Source organism: Lepidochelys olivacea (genome assembly GCF_965140295.1).
Source record: "Lepidochelys olivacea isolate rLepOli2 genome assembly, chromosome: 4".
Taxonomy (NCBI): Eukaryota; Metazoa; Chordata; order Testudines; family Cheloniidae; genus Lepidochelys; species Lepidochelys olivacea.
In genome coordinates, this window is record NC_140414.1 from 7548707 (window position 1) to 7564380 (window position 15674).

The 15674-nt window shown below is 42.0% G+C and overlaps 1 protein-coding gene across 2 annotated transcripts in view; it reads right to left on the reverse strand.

The window, feature by feature from the left end:
• The window catches only part of TNKS (tankyrase), a 287444-nt gene that overhangs the window by 71191 nt on the left and 200579 nt on the right, over nt 1-15674 (reverse strand). For both annotated transcript variants that reach the window (XM_084626607.1, XM_084626606.1), the window contains exons 9-11: nt 13554-13675; nt 7576-7667; nt 7399-7477 (exon numbers count right to left, since the gene is read on the reverse strand). In XM_084626607.1, the coding sequence (XP_084482733.1) occupies nt 7399-7477; nt 7576-7667; nt 13554-13675 (293 nt within the window). The remainder of the gene's footprint in view (nt 1-7398; nt 7478-7575; nt 7668-13553; nt 13676-15674) is intronic.

Consider the following 15674-nt stretch of genomic DNA (forward strand, 5'->3'; position numbering starts at 1 on the left):
GTATATACCTAGCTTCAACTTCCAGCTACTGAATCATGTTCAGCCTTTCTGTGCTAGACTGAAGAGCCCATTATTAAATATTTGTTCCCAATGTAGGTACTTATAGACTGTAATCAAGTCACCTCTTAACCTTCTCTTTGTTAAGCTAAATAGATTGAGCTCCTTGATTCTAACACTATAAGTTATGTTGTCTAATCCTTTAATCGTTCAGGTGGCTCTTCTCTGAACACTCTCCAATTTATCAACATCCTTCTTGAATTGTGGGCACCAGAACTGGACACAGGATTCCAGCAGTGGCTGCACCAGTGTCAAATACACAGGTAAAATAGCCTCTCTACTCCAACTCGAGATTCCTGTTTATGCATCCTAAAATCGCATTAGCCCTTTTGGCCACAGCGTCACACTGGGAGCTCATGTTCATCTGATTAGCCGCCATGCCCTCCAAATATTTTCCAGAGTCCCTGCTTCCCGGGATAGAGTCCCCCATCTTGTAAGTATAGCCTGCATTCTGTGTTTCTTGATGTATTAAAACATATGTTGTTTGCATGCGCCCAAATGATCCAGATTGTTCTCAGTCTGTACTCCTCATTATTTACCACTCCCCCAATTAGTGTCATCTATAAACTTTATCAATGATGATTTTGTTTTCTTACAGATCATTAATAAAAATAGCACCAGGCCAAAAACTGATCTCTGTGAGACCTTGTTGGAAACACAACCACTCAATGATTCCTTTGTTCACAATTGCATTTTGAGACCTATCTGTTAACCAATTTTTAAGCCATTTAATATGCGCCATGCTGTCACAGAGGAGGTCCCTTCCAGTCCTATATTCCTAACTGTTTTATGTTATATGGCATGCAGATCTTACCTTAGTTCTCAAATAACTAATTTTCCTCACAACCAATCCTTGCAGCAGACAAACATAAGCAATCTGAACAAGTACATGCTCACTTCCTGGACAGAAAGGGGTTTTGGATGATTAGAGAGCAGGTAAGCAGGATGTGAACTAGTTATTATTCTGGGTCCCTACAGCACTATTAGCAGAAGGTACACTTGCTTTCCGTCTTTAAAGGGGCCACTTAAGTTGGGAGTGTGGTCTCCTTAAAGCCAATCTGCCTTCAAAGCTATACAGCACTCTCATCCCAAACAATCCCAGGGACAGAACTTTACTTCAGGAACCGTTTTGTACTGTAAACCAAGATACAATCTTTAAGGCTGGAGACTGTGTACTTGTTTGTTCACAACTGAAAGACTTATTTCAAGAAAAGGTTCTACAAGTATCAGATATAAAATACAAGTCTTTAATTCCAGAAAAATATATTGAGACTTACAGTAAGTCCAACCTGATAAGGTAATTCTTTGGGTTACTTGACAATTTCCTGTCTAAAAGAGTGTCCTTTCAAATTCCAAGTCTAAGTGAGAAAATATACAGTATCCAAACTACCATTATATATGTACTAATGGGCCCGCATGATCATTAGAGCTGAACTAGTCAAATAAATGAGATGGTCATCCATGTGGATTCTCCTCCTGAGCACTTTCAAATCAGACAGCTACAGCTCCGAACTGCTTTCCAGACAGTCCTTTGTAAGTGATTCTCTCAACCTACCACACAACAGATTTGACAGCTTTTATGCTATAGAAATCATCCTGGATCCAATCTCCTCACATTTTAGCATGTAAACAGTCACACCTCTGTTCTAACCATGACATTTTAAAACCGTATTTACCTGCCAAAGAAAAGTGTTTTGAGTAAGCATTAAAAACCTATGTTCCTATCAATTGTTTTCCATTGCAGGGATCTCTCTTGCTCCCTTGTTAGTCTCTAAGGAGTCACAAGTACTCCTGTTCTTTTTGCGGATACAGACTAACATGGCTGCTACTCTGAAACCTCTTGCTCTCTATTATTTCCCTCTGTTCTTTTCATTTCAGTGCCTCCATCATGAGACCATCTGGTAGAGAAAATCAAAATGGATGTGTACTAGCCGGCACTGAAGACATTATTTTCATCATCGCGCTGCTGCTGTCTCACACAGAATAGAATCCAGAGCTTCAGCAATATTTCTTCATACTGCCAGTCAGCTGTGGCAGCTCAACAGTTGGGATCTGCTCAGGGAACATTTTGACAGTGTATCATCAGAATATCAGCTTTCTGTCAGTGTCAAATGCTGAAAGTTTGTAAAATCCTCCTAACTCCTCGGGAGAACAGCAGCACAAAGAGCAACAAACTTTTGACTGACCCCGTTGTATCTCAGTAGAAATATCCTCTTATTCTAAAATAGTCTCTTGACAGGATTTATAAAATATTTAACCATCTCAGTTTTTCTCCTACAATTCCTATGTGATGTTTTACACTCATGCATAGTATCTGAGTATCAGCACTGTCCCACTGACTCCTTAGAAGTGGGCCATTTCCAGCAGTTAACAAGAATGTCTGACGAACAGTGTGGGGGGGGAATAAACATGGGGAAATAGTTTTACTTTGTGTAATGACCCCTCCACTCCCAGTCTCTATTCAAGCCTAAATTAATTGTATCCAGTTTGCAAATTAATTCCAATTCAGCAGTCTCTCCTTGGAGTCTGTTTTTGAAGTTTTTTGGTTGAAGTATTGCCACTTTTAGGTCTGTAATCAAGTGACCAGCGAGATGGAAGTCTTCTCCAACTGGTTTTTGAATGTTATAATTCTTGACATCTGATTTGTGTCCATTTATTCTTTTACGTAGAGACTGTCCAGTTTGACCAATGTACATGGCAGAGGGGCATTGCTAGCACATGATGGCATATATCACATTGGTAGATGTGCAGGTGAACGAACCTCTGGTAGTGTGGCTGATGTGATTAGGCCTTAGGATGGTGTCCCCTGAATAGATATGTGGACACAGTTGGCAACGGGCTTTGTTGCAAGGATAGGTTCCTGGGTGAGTGGTTCTGTGGTGTGGTTGCTGGTGAGTATTTGCTTCAGGTTGGGGGGCTGTCTGTAAGCAAGGACTGGCCTGTCTCCCAAGATCTGTGAGAGTGATGGGTCGTCCTTCAGGATAGGTTGTAGATCCTTGATTATGCGTTGGAGAGGTTTTAGTTGGGGGCTGAAGGTGATGGCTAGTGGTGATGGCTAGTGGTGTTCTGTTATTTTCTTTGTTGGGCCTGTCCTGTAGTAGGTGACTTCTGGGTACTCTTCTGGCTCTGTCAATCTATTTCTTCACTTCAGCAGGTGGGTATTGTAGTTGTAAGAATGCTTGATGGAGATCTTGTAGGTGTTTGTCTCTGTCTGAGGGGTTGGAGCAAAGGCGGCTGTATCGTAGAGCTTGGCTGTAGACAATGGATCATGTGGTATGGTCTGGATGAAAGCTGGAGGCATGTAGGTAGGAATAGCGGTCAGTAGGTTTGTGGTGGTGGTGTTTATGTGACCATCGCTTATTAGCACCGTAGTTTCCAGGAAGTGGATTTCTTGTGTGGACTGGTCTTTAGAGAGAAGCTTTTTCTGCTAGGATAGCTCAGCTTACAGGCATATCACTGCAGAAACGTTTTCAATTAAATGAAGCTGCTGTAATATCAGCCAGTGGGCAATCATGTAAAAATATACTATTCTCTCTATTAAAAGTGTTTGTTACAGGGCTATTACACCTGTATTCCCCTTACGTGGTCCACGGAGGGCACCCATTCTCAGCTCCCGCCTCCTCAGCCATCACCTCTCTAGGGTGGAGACCAGCCCCTCTCTCTCTCGACCAAGGGTTTTCCAGGCTGCATGATTCCCTGCTCACACTGATATTCCCAGCATGCCAAACTATCTAAAAGCCAGCATCTGTACTTTGCTTTCTCTCCAGAGGCTATGTCCAGTGTATTGCCCGCAATTACAAGTTACACACAGCACTTTCTAAGCACGCACATTTATTCTTTGATGTAACCACTACAGAGAAATCATATTAAAAAAAAAAGAACCCACATGCACGCTAAAAAGCTTACCAGAGATCACCCCAACTCCAACATCAGGCTCTGGTAGGTGAGAGTCATTCAAAAGCCATAACTGTTTTTTCCCTGTGATTTACAGCTCATAAATCTAAGATTCATAACCAGAGGAAACATGAATAGCTCAATCTTTCCTTTATACAGCTTGGGCCTTTGAGCCCGGCCTCATGTAACGGGTTATCAGCAGACAATGGCCCACACCTCAAGACATAGCTTCAAAACGTTTGGCATTTGCTAATTTGCATTCACCTCCCCCTAGAGATTCTCCAGGAAAACCCCTTAACACTTTTTGTTCCAAAAGTCCATCCTTGTTTGGCACATTGTTGAACACAGTCCTTTGAACTCTCAGGTCTCACATGTGTGACATCTTCCCCCTTAAGAGGCGGTATACAATCCTGGCCCATAAGACATAAATCATTAATTTAATACAATGGACTCCAAAGATACTTAGACTTAATTCAGTAAGGTCTCCCAAAGATATTGTAGGAAATTGCCATACCCATCACAGGGCTCATTTGAACTTCCTGGCAGAAGAAGTCCATGTGACTGAACAGTGTCAATTTACAACCTGTCACCAAGCACGAATGAAGTCTAGTTTTGGATCATTTACCCCCATGGTGACTTGCATACTTTGTGCTTTAAGGGGAAGTAGACAGTTTGGACGGCTGCTCCAGTGGCACCTTTCAGCACAAAGCAGTTCCAACAAACTGCGGCTGTGCATGGTATAATTAATCATATCTGGCATACTTAGCAGCTTATTGTAAGAATATTATGGCAGGAGTGTTTGACTTTTTCCTGCTCTGAGTTTAGATCTGTTGTGTTTCTCAATCCCACAAGGAATGAAGTAGACAAAGATCAGCTGGTTATGTAATTCTTGCCAAAATATTTATGGCAAACTCTTCATATATTTCAGCTGATGCTGGACAATATTAGTGGTATTGAGGCTTTTACGACTATTATTTGAAAATAAATAAAGGGTACCTCCATAGATCAACCAGACACGAGGTCTTACTATAAATACAGCCTTCACCTTGCCATTTGTCATTTGATCCTGAGCAGTCAACAACATCAACAATTTTGTAGTTTACCTTGAGTTAAGAATAAAGAGAATTAAATCCCTGCCACCAAAAAGGAAATACAAATGCTAAGGTGGTCTGTTGGAATCTCCTCTCCAACAAGCTGTTTTTAGATCTTGCCCCACACACACGAAACAAAAATGACATTCCTGTACTTTAAAGAAGTTCTATGTTTAATCTACAAAATATATACAGTTAGGGCTCAATCTCACAAGGTACTGATCATTCTTACTCTGATCCAGTACCACTGAACTGCTCACATGCATAAAATTAAGCACCTGCTTAAATGTTTTCCTGGATTAGGGCTAGAGTGCCTAGCAATTTGCAGGACTGAGCCCTAACTCTGAAATACAATCAGTTTCTCTTCTCCATCCTCACACAAGAAAAAGAACTGTCCCCTGCCCACCCAAATAGCTGCCCAAGTACATTATACCTATGTCCTATATATTTTTTAATGAAACAAACAATTTTACACACATTGCAGCTACTCCCCACAGAGCAGAAGAACTTTCACTTAATGTATAAAATAGTGCCAAGGAAGGCCCTCAAAGGAAGGCCCTGACCCAAGGTACTCTAGAGCTTCCTACACATTTGTCTCCCACCTCCAGATGTGTATATTTTCAGTGCTTATTTTTGAGCGTTTTAAAAAAAAAAATCTATTTTCGATTTAAATTGTCACAGTTGTGAAAAATTATGGGGGGGGAGGGAAAACAGACAATTTTGTAATAGACACTGAGATTAAAAAAAAAGCTTTATAATCATTAAACTACAAATTGTCTACTACATGTCAAAACATACAAAGTAAATATCCTTACATGAAACTCTAAGAAGTTCTCAAGCAGCATTTTTCATACTTTGCCTGTCTGAAAATTCTTGATTCTTACTGATGAAAATATTTTTGTTGGCGTGTGTGTTCGGTGAAATCAACGTTCACTGATATTTACGGATAGAGCTCTAATCCTTTCAAACCTAACCATGAGTTATCAAAACTACCGTTCTTAGACGATACCAGAGATCTGTTCCAGGATAGCTATTATTTTAATCTCCCTAATGCTGTTATCTCTCCCCCTCCCCCCCGCCCCGACCCCTCAATAACTGCTGATACTGAACTCTTGAAAAATCTGGCCATAATCCTACGAAATCTCAATCTGCTGCTGTAAGCAACAGATGAGATTCCTGTTTCTAGCATATAGCTATATTATCAGGAGATAATGTGGGAAAATGATTATAATTAACAGCTTGAATGAATGCAAATGCTCTTCTCTAAAAAAAAAAAAAAAAAATCTCCTTGGAAAAGTCTTAGGCAAGCTACAGCTGTATCAGAATTCTAGAACATGACACACTGTGCCATGGTACAGTCATTAAAATATTTTATGATTCTATTAAACCTCTTTAAAAGTGAGTCAGATACTGAGATCTGCAAATTAGCTCTAAAATGGGCACCTACATTGTAATTCAGTTGTCTTAAAATAAAAAAGATTTGTATTAACTAGATGTTCAATTACATTGCTCTCACCTCCTAGTACTTCAGGAGTGACATTATAGATTGTTATTATAGGCACACTTCTTCATTTCTAGCTACCTGGATGCAGACTCAGCTATAGCTAACTGAACTACCCTAAAAGCAAAAATAAGATTGTTCAAATTTTAACTGATTCATAAAAAATGCCTTTTATGCAGAAAATGTCTTTGAGAGAAGGTAAGTGGCAAAATGATAATGATCACAATAACAATTTTCTAATTAGTTGCTACAGTCATCCTGAAGGGACAAAGACACACATCTTTGAAAGATGTTTAGAATTGTGGGGCTACGCTTTCATCTTTTCCTGTAATCTTACGACTTCCAAAACATGACCTTTAAAACCACAACTCACAGTGAGCTTATAAATGACTGTGTGGGTAGTGGTTATTATCTACAGCAAAAGGGTGAATTAATAAAAGGAATTTTTTGGATGGGAAAACAAGAAAAGAGTTAATTACTGAAGGCTGAGAACAAAGTTTTCAAAAATCTATAGCTAGACATCTAACTAAAATTGGCCTGATTTGCACAAGTACTGAGAACTCAACAGCCCCTACCAAATGTTAGACATTTTTGAAAATCCAGGGCAAGACTTTTAAAGAAATGGGTGACTAAAGTTAGGTTCCTAAATCTTCATTTAGGCACTTAAGTAAATGACCTAAATTTCAAGTGCTGAGAACTCAGCATTTCCCACTTATTCAATATAAGCACACTTCTGGGGTCACACAGAAAGTGTGAGGCACAGTAAGGAAAAAGCAGTAGTTCTCCTGACTGCTAGCCATGTGCTTTAACCACAAGACCATCTACCTCCTACTACTTTATTTAGAATATATTTACCTTTGCTCCATGTTTATGCAGAACTTCCATGACATCATTATGAGCTCTTTCAGCTGCAACATGCAAAGGCGTCATGAAGCTGGGTGAAAAATGGCAGACGTTAGTTTTATCATCCAAATACTGTATTACCTAGTCCTTTGAAAACGTAAAATTTGGCTTAAATTTTTGGACACCTACTCTTTGTTTTTCTCATTAACGTTAGCTCCTTTCCTGAGCAACAGTTCTGTAACTTGTTTCCGTTTAGGATGCAGGGAAGTGACAGCACAGTGCTGAAAAACAAAGCAAAAAAATTATCATGCTTCATCATTTTTACACACCCCACTGAACATTAGACAAGCTTACAAATAGAACCCTACCGAAATGTATTACATTTCTGCCTCAATATAAAATACACCAAACAAAATGTAAGCTAGTTATTAAAGCTAAATCATGCTGCTTTTAAAACAATTTTGATTTTATAACTATTAGTCACACATGAGAAATGGTTAAGTCACTAACTGTAAAAGCAAGACATAGGGACATTAAATGGTGTACTACAAGAAGTGGCTAAAGGCAAAAATTCCACTTTCTGCAGATGGCTTCTGAAGAGTTACATTGCTTCCTTCAATGTAACATGAGTTCTGTGGTAGACTGAGTTAATTGTTTTATTTATTCTTCTATTTTGATGTATACTTAATGTGTTAATCTTAACTGATTGCCATGCTGGTACAGTATGTGTTTGCAGTTACTGCTCAATATCTGGATTTATGAAATAAAGGAAGCTCTAAGGAAAGTAACGCATTCTGCATGGCATAATTTGGTTAAATGTTCCAAGTGAGAGGTATCTTTAGTGGTGTGTCTTGGAAGCAAGGGCCTCCATAACCTCCCTTGCCCAGGGGAAGACAGGAGCAAGTTGCTATAGTCCTTTACTAGATACAATACACCTCTTTGTGTGGGTCAATTCTGCTGGCTGCTTTGTGGGGAGGGTTGCAGCGTACTGAGCATGCAGCCTTTGCTCTGCCCATGAAGCCATGCGTTCAGGTAGGGCAGGTGACGAGCCATGCTCCCTCTTACTCCTTTGCACCACTGCATTAGGGCCAGTCACCCCCTGGACTGAAATTTTCAAACATGTCCACTAATTTTAGGCCCCAAATTGAGATGTCAAAGGACTGATTTTCAGAGAAACTAAGCTCCCACAATTCCAAGTAACTGAAAATCATGTCCTAAATTCCAGAGTAACGGTTGGAAGAGACCACCACTAGGATGAGAGACCATCTTGGACAAAGCTAGTTATTGGTCCCTGTAAGACAGGGCCTATTGATCTCCTGATGTTTCTGAGCCCAGCTACAGGGGTTTTAAACAGCAAGCACAAAAGTCATACTTAATAGTTATGACTCATTGCTGTGAAGAATTCCCTCTTCTAATACTCAAAGTAAAACAACATAGTCACACTGATTTGAACGAGATCATCAATTCCACTCCACTTCACTTTCTATGTCTATGTCAAAGACTGCTGGGATATTGGCTCTATGTTCTTTGACTTCACTGCTAGCTGAAATGATGAATTGGGAGCAGAGGCTAATTCCAGTGAAGTCACTAACACACAAAAATACACGCAAGTGACACTGTACCTTCATACAGAAGGCCCCCTGCTAGATAATGCCATGACCACAGCGAGCACAAAGTTCAGCATACTGCTGGGGTGCTTTGCATCTTTAACAGTGTTCCATGTCAAAGACCTGAACAAGAATTGAGAACTCATAGGGGGGCCAACTACCACAGGCAAATCCAGTAAACAACTGTCAATGCTGATAAATGCAAAGTAATGCACATTGGAAAACATAATCCGAACTACACATATAAAAGGATGGGGTCTAAATTAGTTGTTACCACTCAAGAAAGAGATCTGGGAGTCACTGTGGATATTTCTCTGAAATCATCCACTCAATGTGCAGTGGCAGTCAAAAAAACAAACAGAATGTTGGGAATCATTAAGAAAGGGATACATAATAAGACAGAAAATACTATATTGCCTCTATATAAATCCATGGTATGTCCACATCTTGAATACTGCGTGCAGATGTGGTCGCCCCATCTCAAAAAAAGATACATTGGAATTGGAAAAGGTTCAGAAAAGGACAAAAAAATGATTAGGAGTATGGAATGGCTGCCATATTAGGAGAGATTAATAAGACTGGAACTTTTCAACATGGAAAAGAGATGTTTAAGGGGGGATATGACAGAGGTCTATAAAAGCATGACTGGTGTGGAGAAAGTAAATAAGGAAGTGTTATTTACTCCTTCTAATAACACAAGAACTAGGGGTCACCAAATGAAATTAATAGGCAGTAGGTTTGTTTTAAACAAAAGGAAGTATTTTTTCATGCAACGCACAGTCAACCTGTGGAACTCCTTGCCAAAGGATGTTGTGAAGGCCAAGACCATAACAGGGTTCAAAAAAGAACTAGATAAGTTCATGGAGGATAGGTCCATCAATGGCTATTTGTCAGGATGGGCAGGGATGGTTTCCCTAGCCTCTGTTTGCCAGAAGCTGGGAATGGGTGACAGGGGATGGATAGCTTGATGATTATCTGTACTGTTCATTCCCACTGGGGCACCTGGCATTGGCCACTTTTGGAAGACAGGATACCAAGCTAGATGGACCTTTGGTCTGACCCAGCCCTCGTCTACACTATGAGTTTATGTCAAATGTAGCAGTTTTAGATCGATTTAATCCTGCACCCATCCACACAACAAAGCCATTTTTGTTGACTTAATGGGCTCTTAAAATAGATTTCTGTACTCCTCCCTGATGAGGGGTTTAGCTCTGAAATTGACATCACCAGTTCGAATTTGGGTTAGTGTGGACGCAATTCAACGGTATTGGCCTCCAGAAGCTATCCCACAGTGCACCATTGTGACCACTCTGGACAGCACTCTCAACTTGGATGCACTGCCAGGTACACAGGAAAAGCCCTGCAAACTTTTGAATTTCATTTCCTGTTTGGCCAGCATGGCAAGCTGATTGGCACAGGTGACCATGCAGATCTCATCAGCAGAAATGACCATGGAGTCCCAGAATCGCAAAAGAGCTCCAGCATGGACCAAACGGGAGGTAGTGGATCTGATCGCTGTATGGGGAGACGAATCCGTGTTATCAGAACTCTGTTGCAAAAGACGAAATGGCAAAATATTTGAAAAAATCTCCAAGGGCATGAAGGACAGAGGCTATCACAGCTACAGGAAAGGCAAAGACCGCCACTGCAGCCCCTGTGTAATCAACCGCCGTCCTCCCCAAGTTCTATAGCGTCCTCACCCAGACACCCAAGAACGTGGGAGGGGAGGGGGGCCCCCTCTGGGCACCCAACCACTCCACCCAAGAGGACTGCCCAAGCAACAGAAGGCTGGCATTCAGTAAGTTTTGAAGTGCAGTGTGGCCTTCTTCCCTCCTCCCCCACCCCACCCGGTGCGTCCCTGCTCCCACACCCCTCCTGGGCTACTTTGGCAGTTATCCCCCTATTTGTGTGACGAATTAACAAAGAATGCATGAATTTGAAACAACAATGACTTCATTGCCTCTGCAAGTGGTGATCGAAGGGGGGAGGGGAGGGCGGTTGGCTTACAGGGAAGTAGAGTGAACCAAGGGGACAGGTTTTCAACAAGGAGAAACAAACAGAACTGTCACACAGTAGCCTGGTCAGCCATGAAACTGGTTTTCAAAGCTTTTCTGATGCACAGCGCACCCTGCTGTGCTCTTCTAACCAGCCTGGTGTCTGGCTGCGCGTAATCAGTGGCCAGGCGATTCGCCTATAGGCATTTCAACATCACCAACAGTTATTTTCTGGTCTGGAAAGTAAGTCCCTTGCTGCAGCTGTTCATACAGACCAGACTTCCTGAAGATACAAGCCTCATATACCTTTCCCGGCCATCCCACGTTGATGCTGGTGAAATGTCCCTTGTGATCCACCAGTGCTTGCAGCACCATTGAAAAGTGCCCCTTTCGGTTTATGTACTTGCTGCCTTGGTGCTCCGGTCCCAAGATAGGGATATCGGTTCTGTCTATGGCCCCACCACAGTTAGGGAATTGCACTGCAGCAAAGCCATCCACTATGACCTGCACATTTCCCAGAGTCACTATCCTTGATAGCAGCAGCTCAGTGATTGTGCTGGCTACTTGCATCACAGCAGCCCCCACAGTAGATCTGCCCACTCCAAACGGACTCCCGACTTACTGGGTGCTGTCTGGCGTTGCACGCTTCCACAGGGCTATCGCCACTCGCTTGTGAACTGTGAGGGCTGCTCTCATCTTGGTATTCTTGCACTTTAGGATAGGGGAAAGCAAGTCACAAAGTTCCATGAAAGTGCCCTTACACATGTGGAAGTTTTGCAGCCACTGGGAATCATCCCAGACCTGCAACACTATGTGGTCCCACCAATCTGTGCTTGTTTCCCGGGCCCAGAATCGACGTTCCATGGCATGAACCTCCCCCATTGCCACCATAATGGCCAAATTGCCGGGGCCCATGCTTTGAGAGAAGTCTGTGTCCATGTCCTCATCAGTCTCGTCACCGCGCTGCCATAACCTCCTCTTGCAGGTTCTGATTCTGCATATACTGCATGATAATGCGCGAGGTATTTACAATGCTCATAACTGCTGCGGTGATCTGAGCGGGCTCCATGCTTGCCATGGCATGGCATCTGCAGGAGAGCAGAGTTGCAGGGGAAGCGGTGGTTGGATGACCAATTTTGCAGACCTACTGCACCGTCTGCTACCAGGACACAACAGCTGAGCGGGCTGCACGCTTGCTGTGGTATGGCGAGAGAAGAGCAGCCAAGCAGAGTTGCAGCAGAAGCGGCCCTGCGAGACCACCAGGAGAGCAGAGTGGCAGCAGAAGCGGTGGATGATGACGGTCACAGAGAAGACCTGCGAGGTGGATTTCATAGCATCAGGAGAGCAGAGTGGCAGTGGAAGTGGTCGTTTGATGACAACGGTTTGCAGACCTATGGCACTATCTGCTAAAAGCAGTATGGGGCCCGCACGGAAAAAAGGAGAAAAATGACTGTCTGCCGTTGCTTTCATGGAGGGAAGGGTGACTGACGACATGAACCCAAAACCACCAGCGACCATGTTTTTGCCCCAGCAGGTATTGGGAGCTTAACCCAGAATTCCAATGGGCGGCGGAGACTGCAGGAACTGTGGGATAGCCACCCACAGTGCAACGCTCCGAAAGTCGACACTAGCCTCGGTACTGTGGACGCACTCCACTGACTTAATGCGCTTAGTGGACACACACGACTGACTGTATAAAATCGCTTTCTAAAAAATCGACTTCTATAAATTTGACCTAATTTCGTAGTGTAGACATACCCCCAGTATGGCCACTCTTATGTTCTTTTGTAATGCTAGACAGGTCTGAATGTCATCACAACAAATATACGTTGCCAGCAGAGAGTTATACCAATCAGCTGGAGAAGGGAAACAACTGGTTGGTCAGTGAGAGCCAGAAAGCCCCTATATAGTAGGAACAGCATCAAACGTTTCACTGCTGACCTCTGTCAGATGTTGAAAGAATTAAGTATTATTAATAAACTCATCTGTGTGGGAATGTTGGAGAATGATTTTCATCAAGAAGCAAGTCTAATTGGGATTCTGGTGAAAAATTTGATTTAAAAAAGATGAAAGATAGAGGGCAGCCTGCTAACTTATTCCAATCTCCCATAAGCCAGCATGATACGTTTCTGTTGCCTGCCTCATCTCAACCCGCTGGCACCCCAAAATATTTTTTGCAACCAGTGTCCATAAAACATAAGACAAAATGGAGAGAAAAAACAAGACAACTGCAGTGATAGCAGAACACAGAGAAACCCTCTAGCAGTTGTCACTACAGGGAAGGTAATCAGGTGGGGAGAACACAAAGGTTCAACATGAAGAAATAAGCAGTAGCTTACTTGAAGGTTTCTGGAGAAATCCTGCATAAAAACTGAATTCAAGGGTGAAAAAAATGTACAATGTTTCTTCTATAGCAGTGATTTACTTTTAACACATAAGATGCCTGGTGGCACATCCTCAATTTTAGATGAATACATTTTCATAGTCTAGCAATTAAAAAAAAGCTCTTCAACTAGCACTACTTCCACATATATCATAAAAAAATGAACTGACTATATAATCTCACCAGTGCGGTCTCATGTGACTGTGGCTGTTTGAAATTAATGATCTCCAAAGCAAGAGTCTTTTTCACTTTGGCTAGGTCTGCCTCTCTGGCTGCTTGCAGTAAAGAATGTCCTTTGAATTCATCTGTTGGAGAAATAAGACATACTTAATATTCAGTAACACATCTTATTTCAGAAACCTAACTAGAATTAACCAAAGGGGAAAGAAAAATGTTCTATATTGCCCTAAATAGTAACATCAGCTATGATGACAGAATCCTAAACCCTCTCCTAGTGAAGGCAGAAATATATTCTTGGGGTGAGATAGGAAGGAAGGTTCCAGTTTCCAGAGCAAAACCCTCATCCTCCCACTCCAGCCCCAAGATGAAGAGTGTTATAAGAATCACTAAAAACTCTGTATCCAGCCAGAGGAGGAGTCTTCTAGGACCAGCACTACAGAAGACAGCTACCAGGCCACCTTCCGAGAGCCCTACCGCAATCTCCAGCATAGGGGGCATGCCAGGGTGGGGTTGCATCACACAGCACTACAGAGATTTCAGGCCCAAATTACACCAGTGGACCTTCCAGCCTCCAGATCAATCCAGGACCAAGAGGACACAAAGTTGGCTTAAAGCCACCTTACTTAACCCTCTCCCCCATCTGAGAGTTCGGTATTGCACCTGTTGGAGGTGCAGCATAGAATCTTACCATTATATTGCTCCTTTAACATAAAAATGGCCAAGCATCAGATCCTGCTCACTTTGTTCCTACAAGTAATCCCACTGATGACACTGGGATCACCGGTGAGAGTAAGGAGAGCAGGATATATTAATATCCAAATATGTAAAAGTACCCTTTAATAAATGATGAACAAAACTGAAAGTCAGCAGGCTTATTCTAACTTATTTCAGAAGTTACTTCTTGTGGAATTAGCAGTTTTCTGTAACTTTATAACTTGTGTTATTGTCTTTCATTGTTATAAGAGTGAGACAAAAACAGATGAGAGAGAAATTTAGATTCAAGGTTAGGACGTAACTTTCCCACCACCGGGTTAGGAGGAATCCTTTTTGTTTGGTTTTCTGACCAGATAGCAGAAAAACAAGACTGAGTAATGAAGGCTCTGGTGGAAAGCAGCTCTTCATTTAAGTTACAAATGATGAATCAGAATTTGGTAACATGATTATGACCAAACTGAATTCTAGAATAGTTATATTTTATATGGTCATACCTAAGTTTAGAACATTGACCATCATGAAGTAATCAAGAGGGTTTGAGAATGAATTCCAAAGAATTAAATACTGTTGCGAGAATTAGCTATAGTATCAGTGGCAACTTCACCCTGTAAGGCCACATGCCAGCATTTTCTATGTCAAACTGATGACATGCTTCAACAGATTAGTCTAATTTTCCAGCCCAGGAAGAACACATATATGAAACTGGATGACAAAACAAATCAAAAGCCTTTTTACTGCTTCACAGCCATCTGTGCCAAAAAGTATTGAACTGGTTCCATCAAAACCATCTTCTCCTGTCCGAGAATAAGCCTGGCATAACGCAGTGAGATTCAGACAGCCCAACAATGCTACCAGGCCTTACAGAATATTGGAAAACAAAGCATCATTGACGCTTCTCCTCTCTTTCCTTGTCATTAGTTTGCAAAAGCAAAAAATCAATCACATTATAGTTGGTTAGCACAGGCTAATTTGCAGGGACAGATAAATCGCCAAATGAAGTTGTCTGAAAGTCATGTTTTTGCTTTACAAAGTTAATTAAAATCATCTCCCTGAACTCTGTTCTGCTCTTATTATTATTTAATAATGAAACAATAAATTTTGAGTTTGATTAAAGTGGAGAGGGTAGGGTTCCCAAATTAGAACATATGACTTTACTAAAGGGAAAGAAGGGAAAGTAACTGGAGCTTTTTCAAAATGTGTGGTCTCCATCTGTATTCCACTGAGGGTTACGTGCGTGCGTCATATGCCCGGAGCCAGAACCTTTGAAAGTAGTATCATTTGGCAGTCCGCACATGCGCCCATGTATTGCCTTGTGGTTTCTCCTGAGGTGATAAAGGGCAGGGTGGACTGCCAGTGTCTCCAGGTCCTTCTCCACCACAGACCTATCAGATTCGCAGCAGAGGGGAAAGA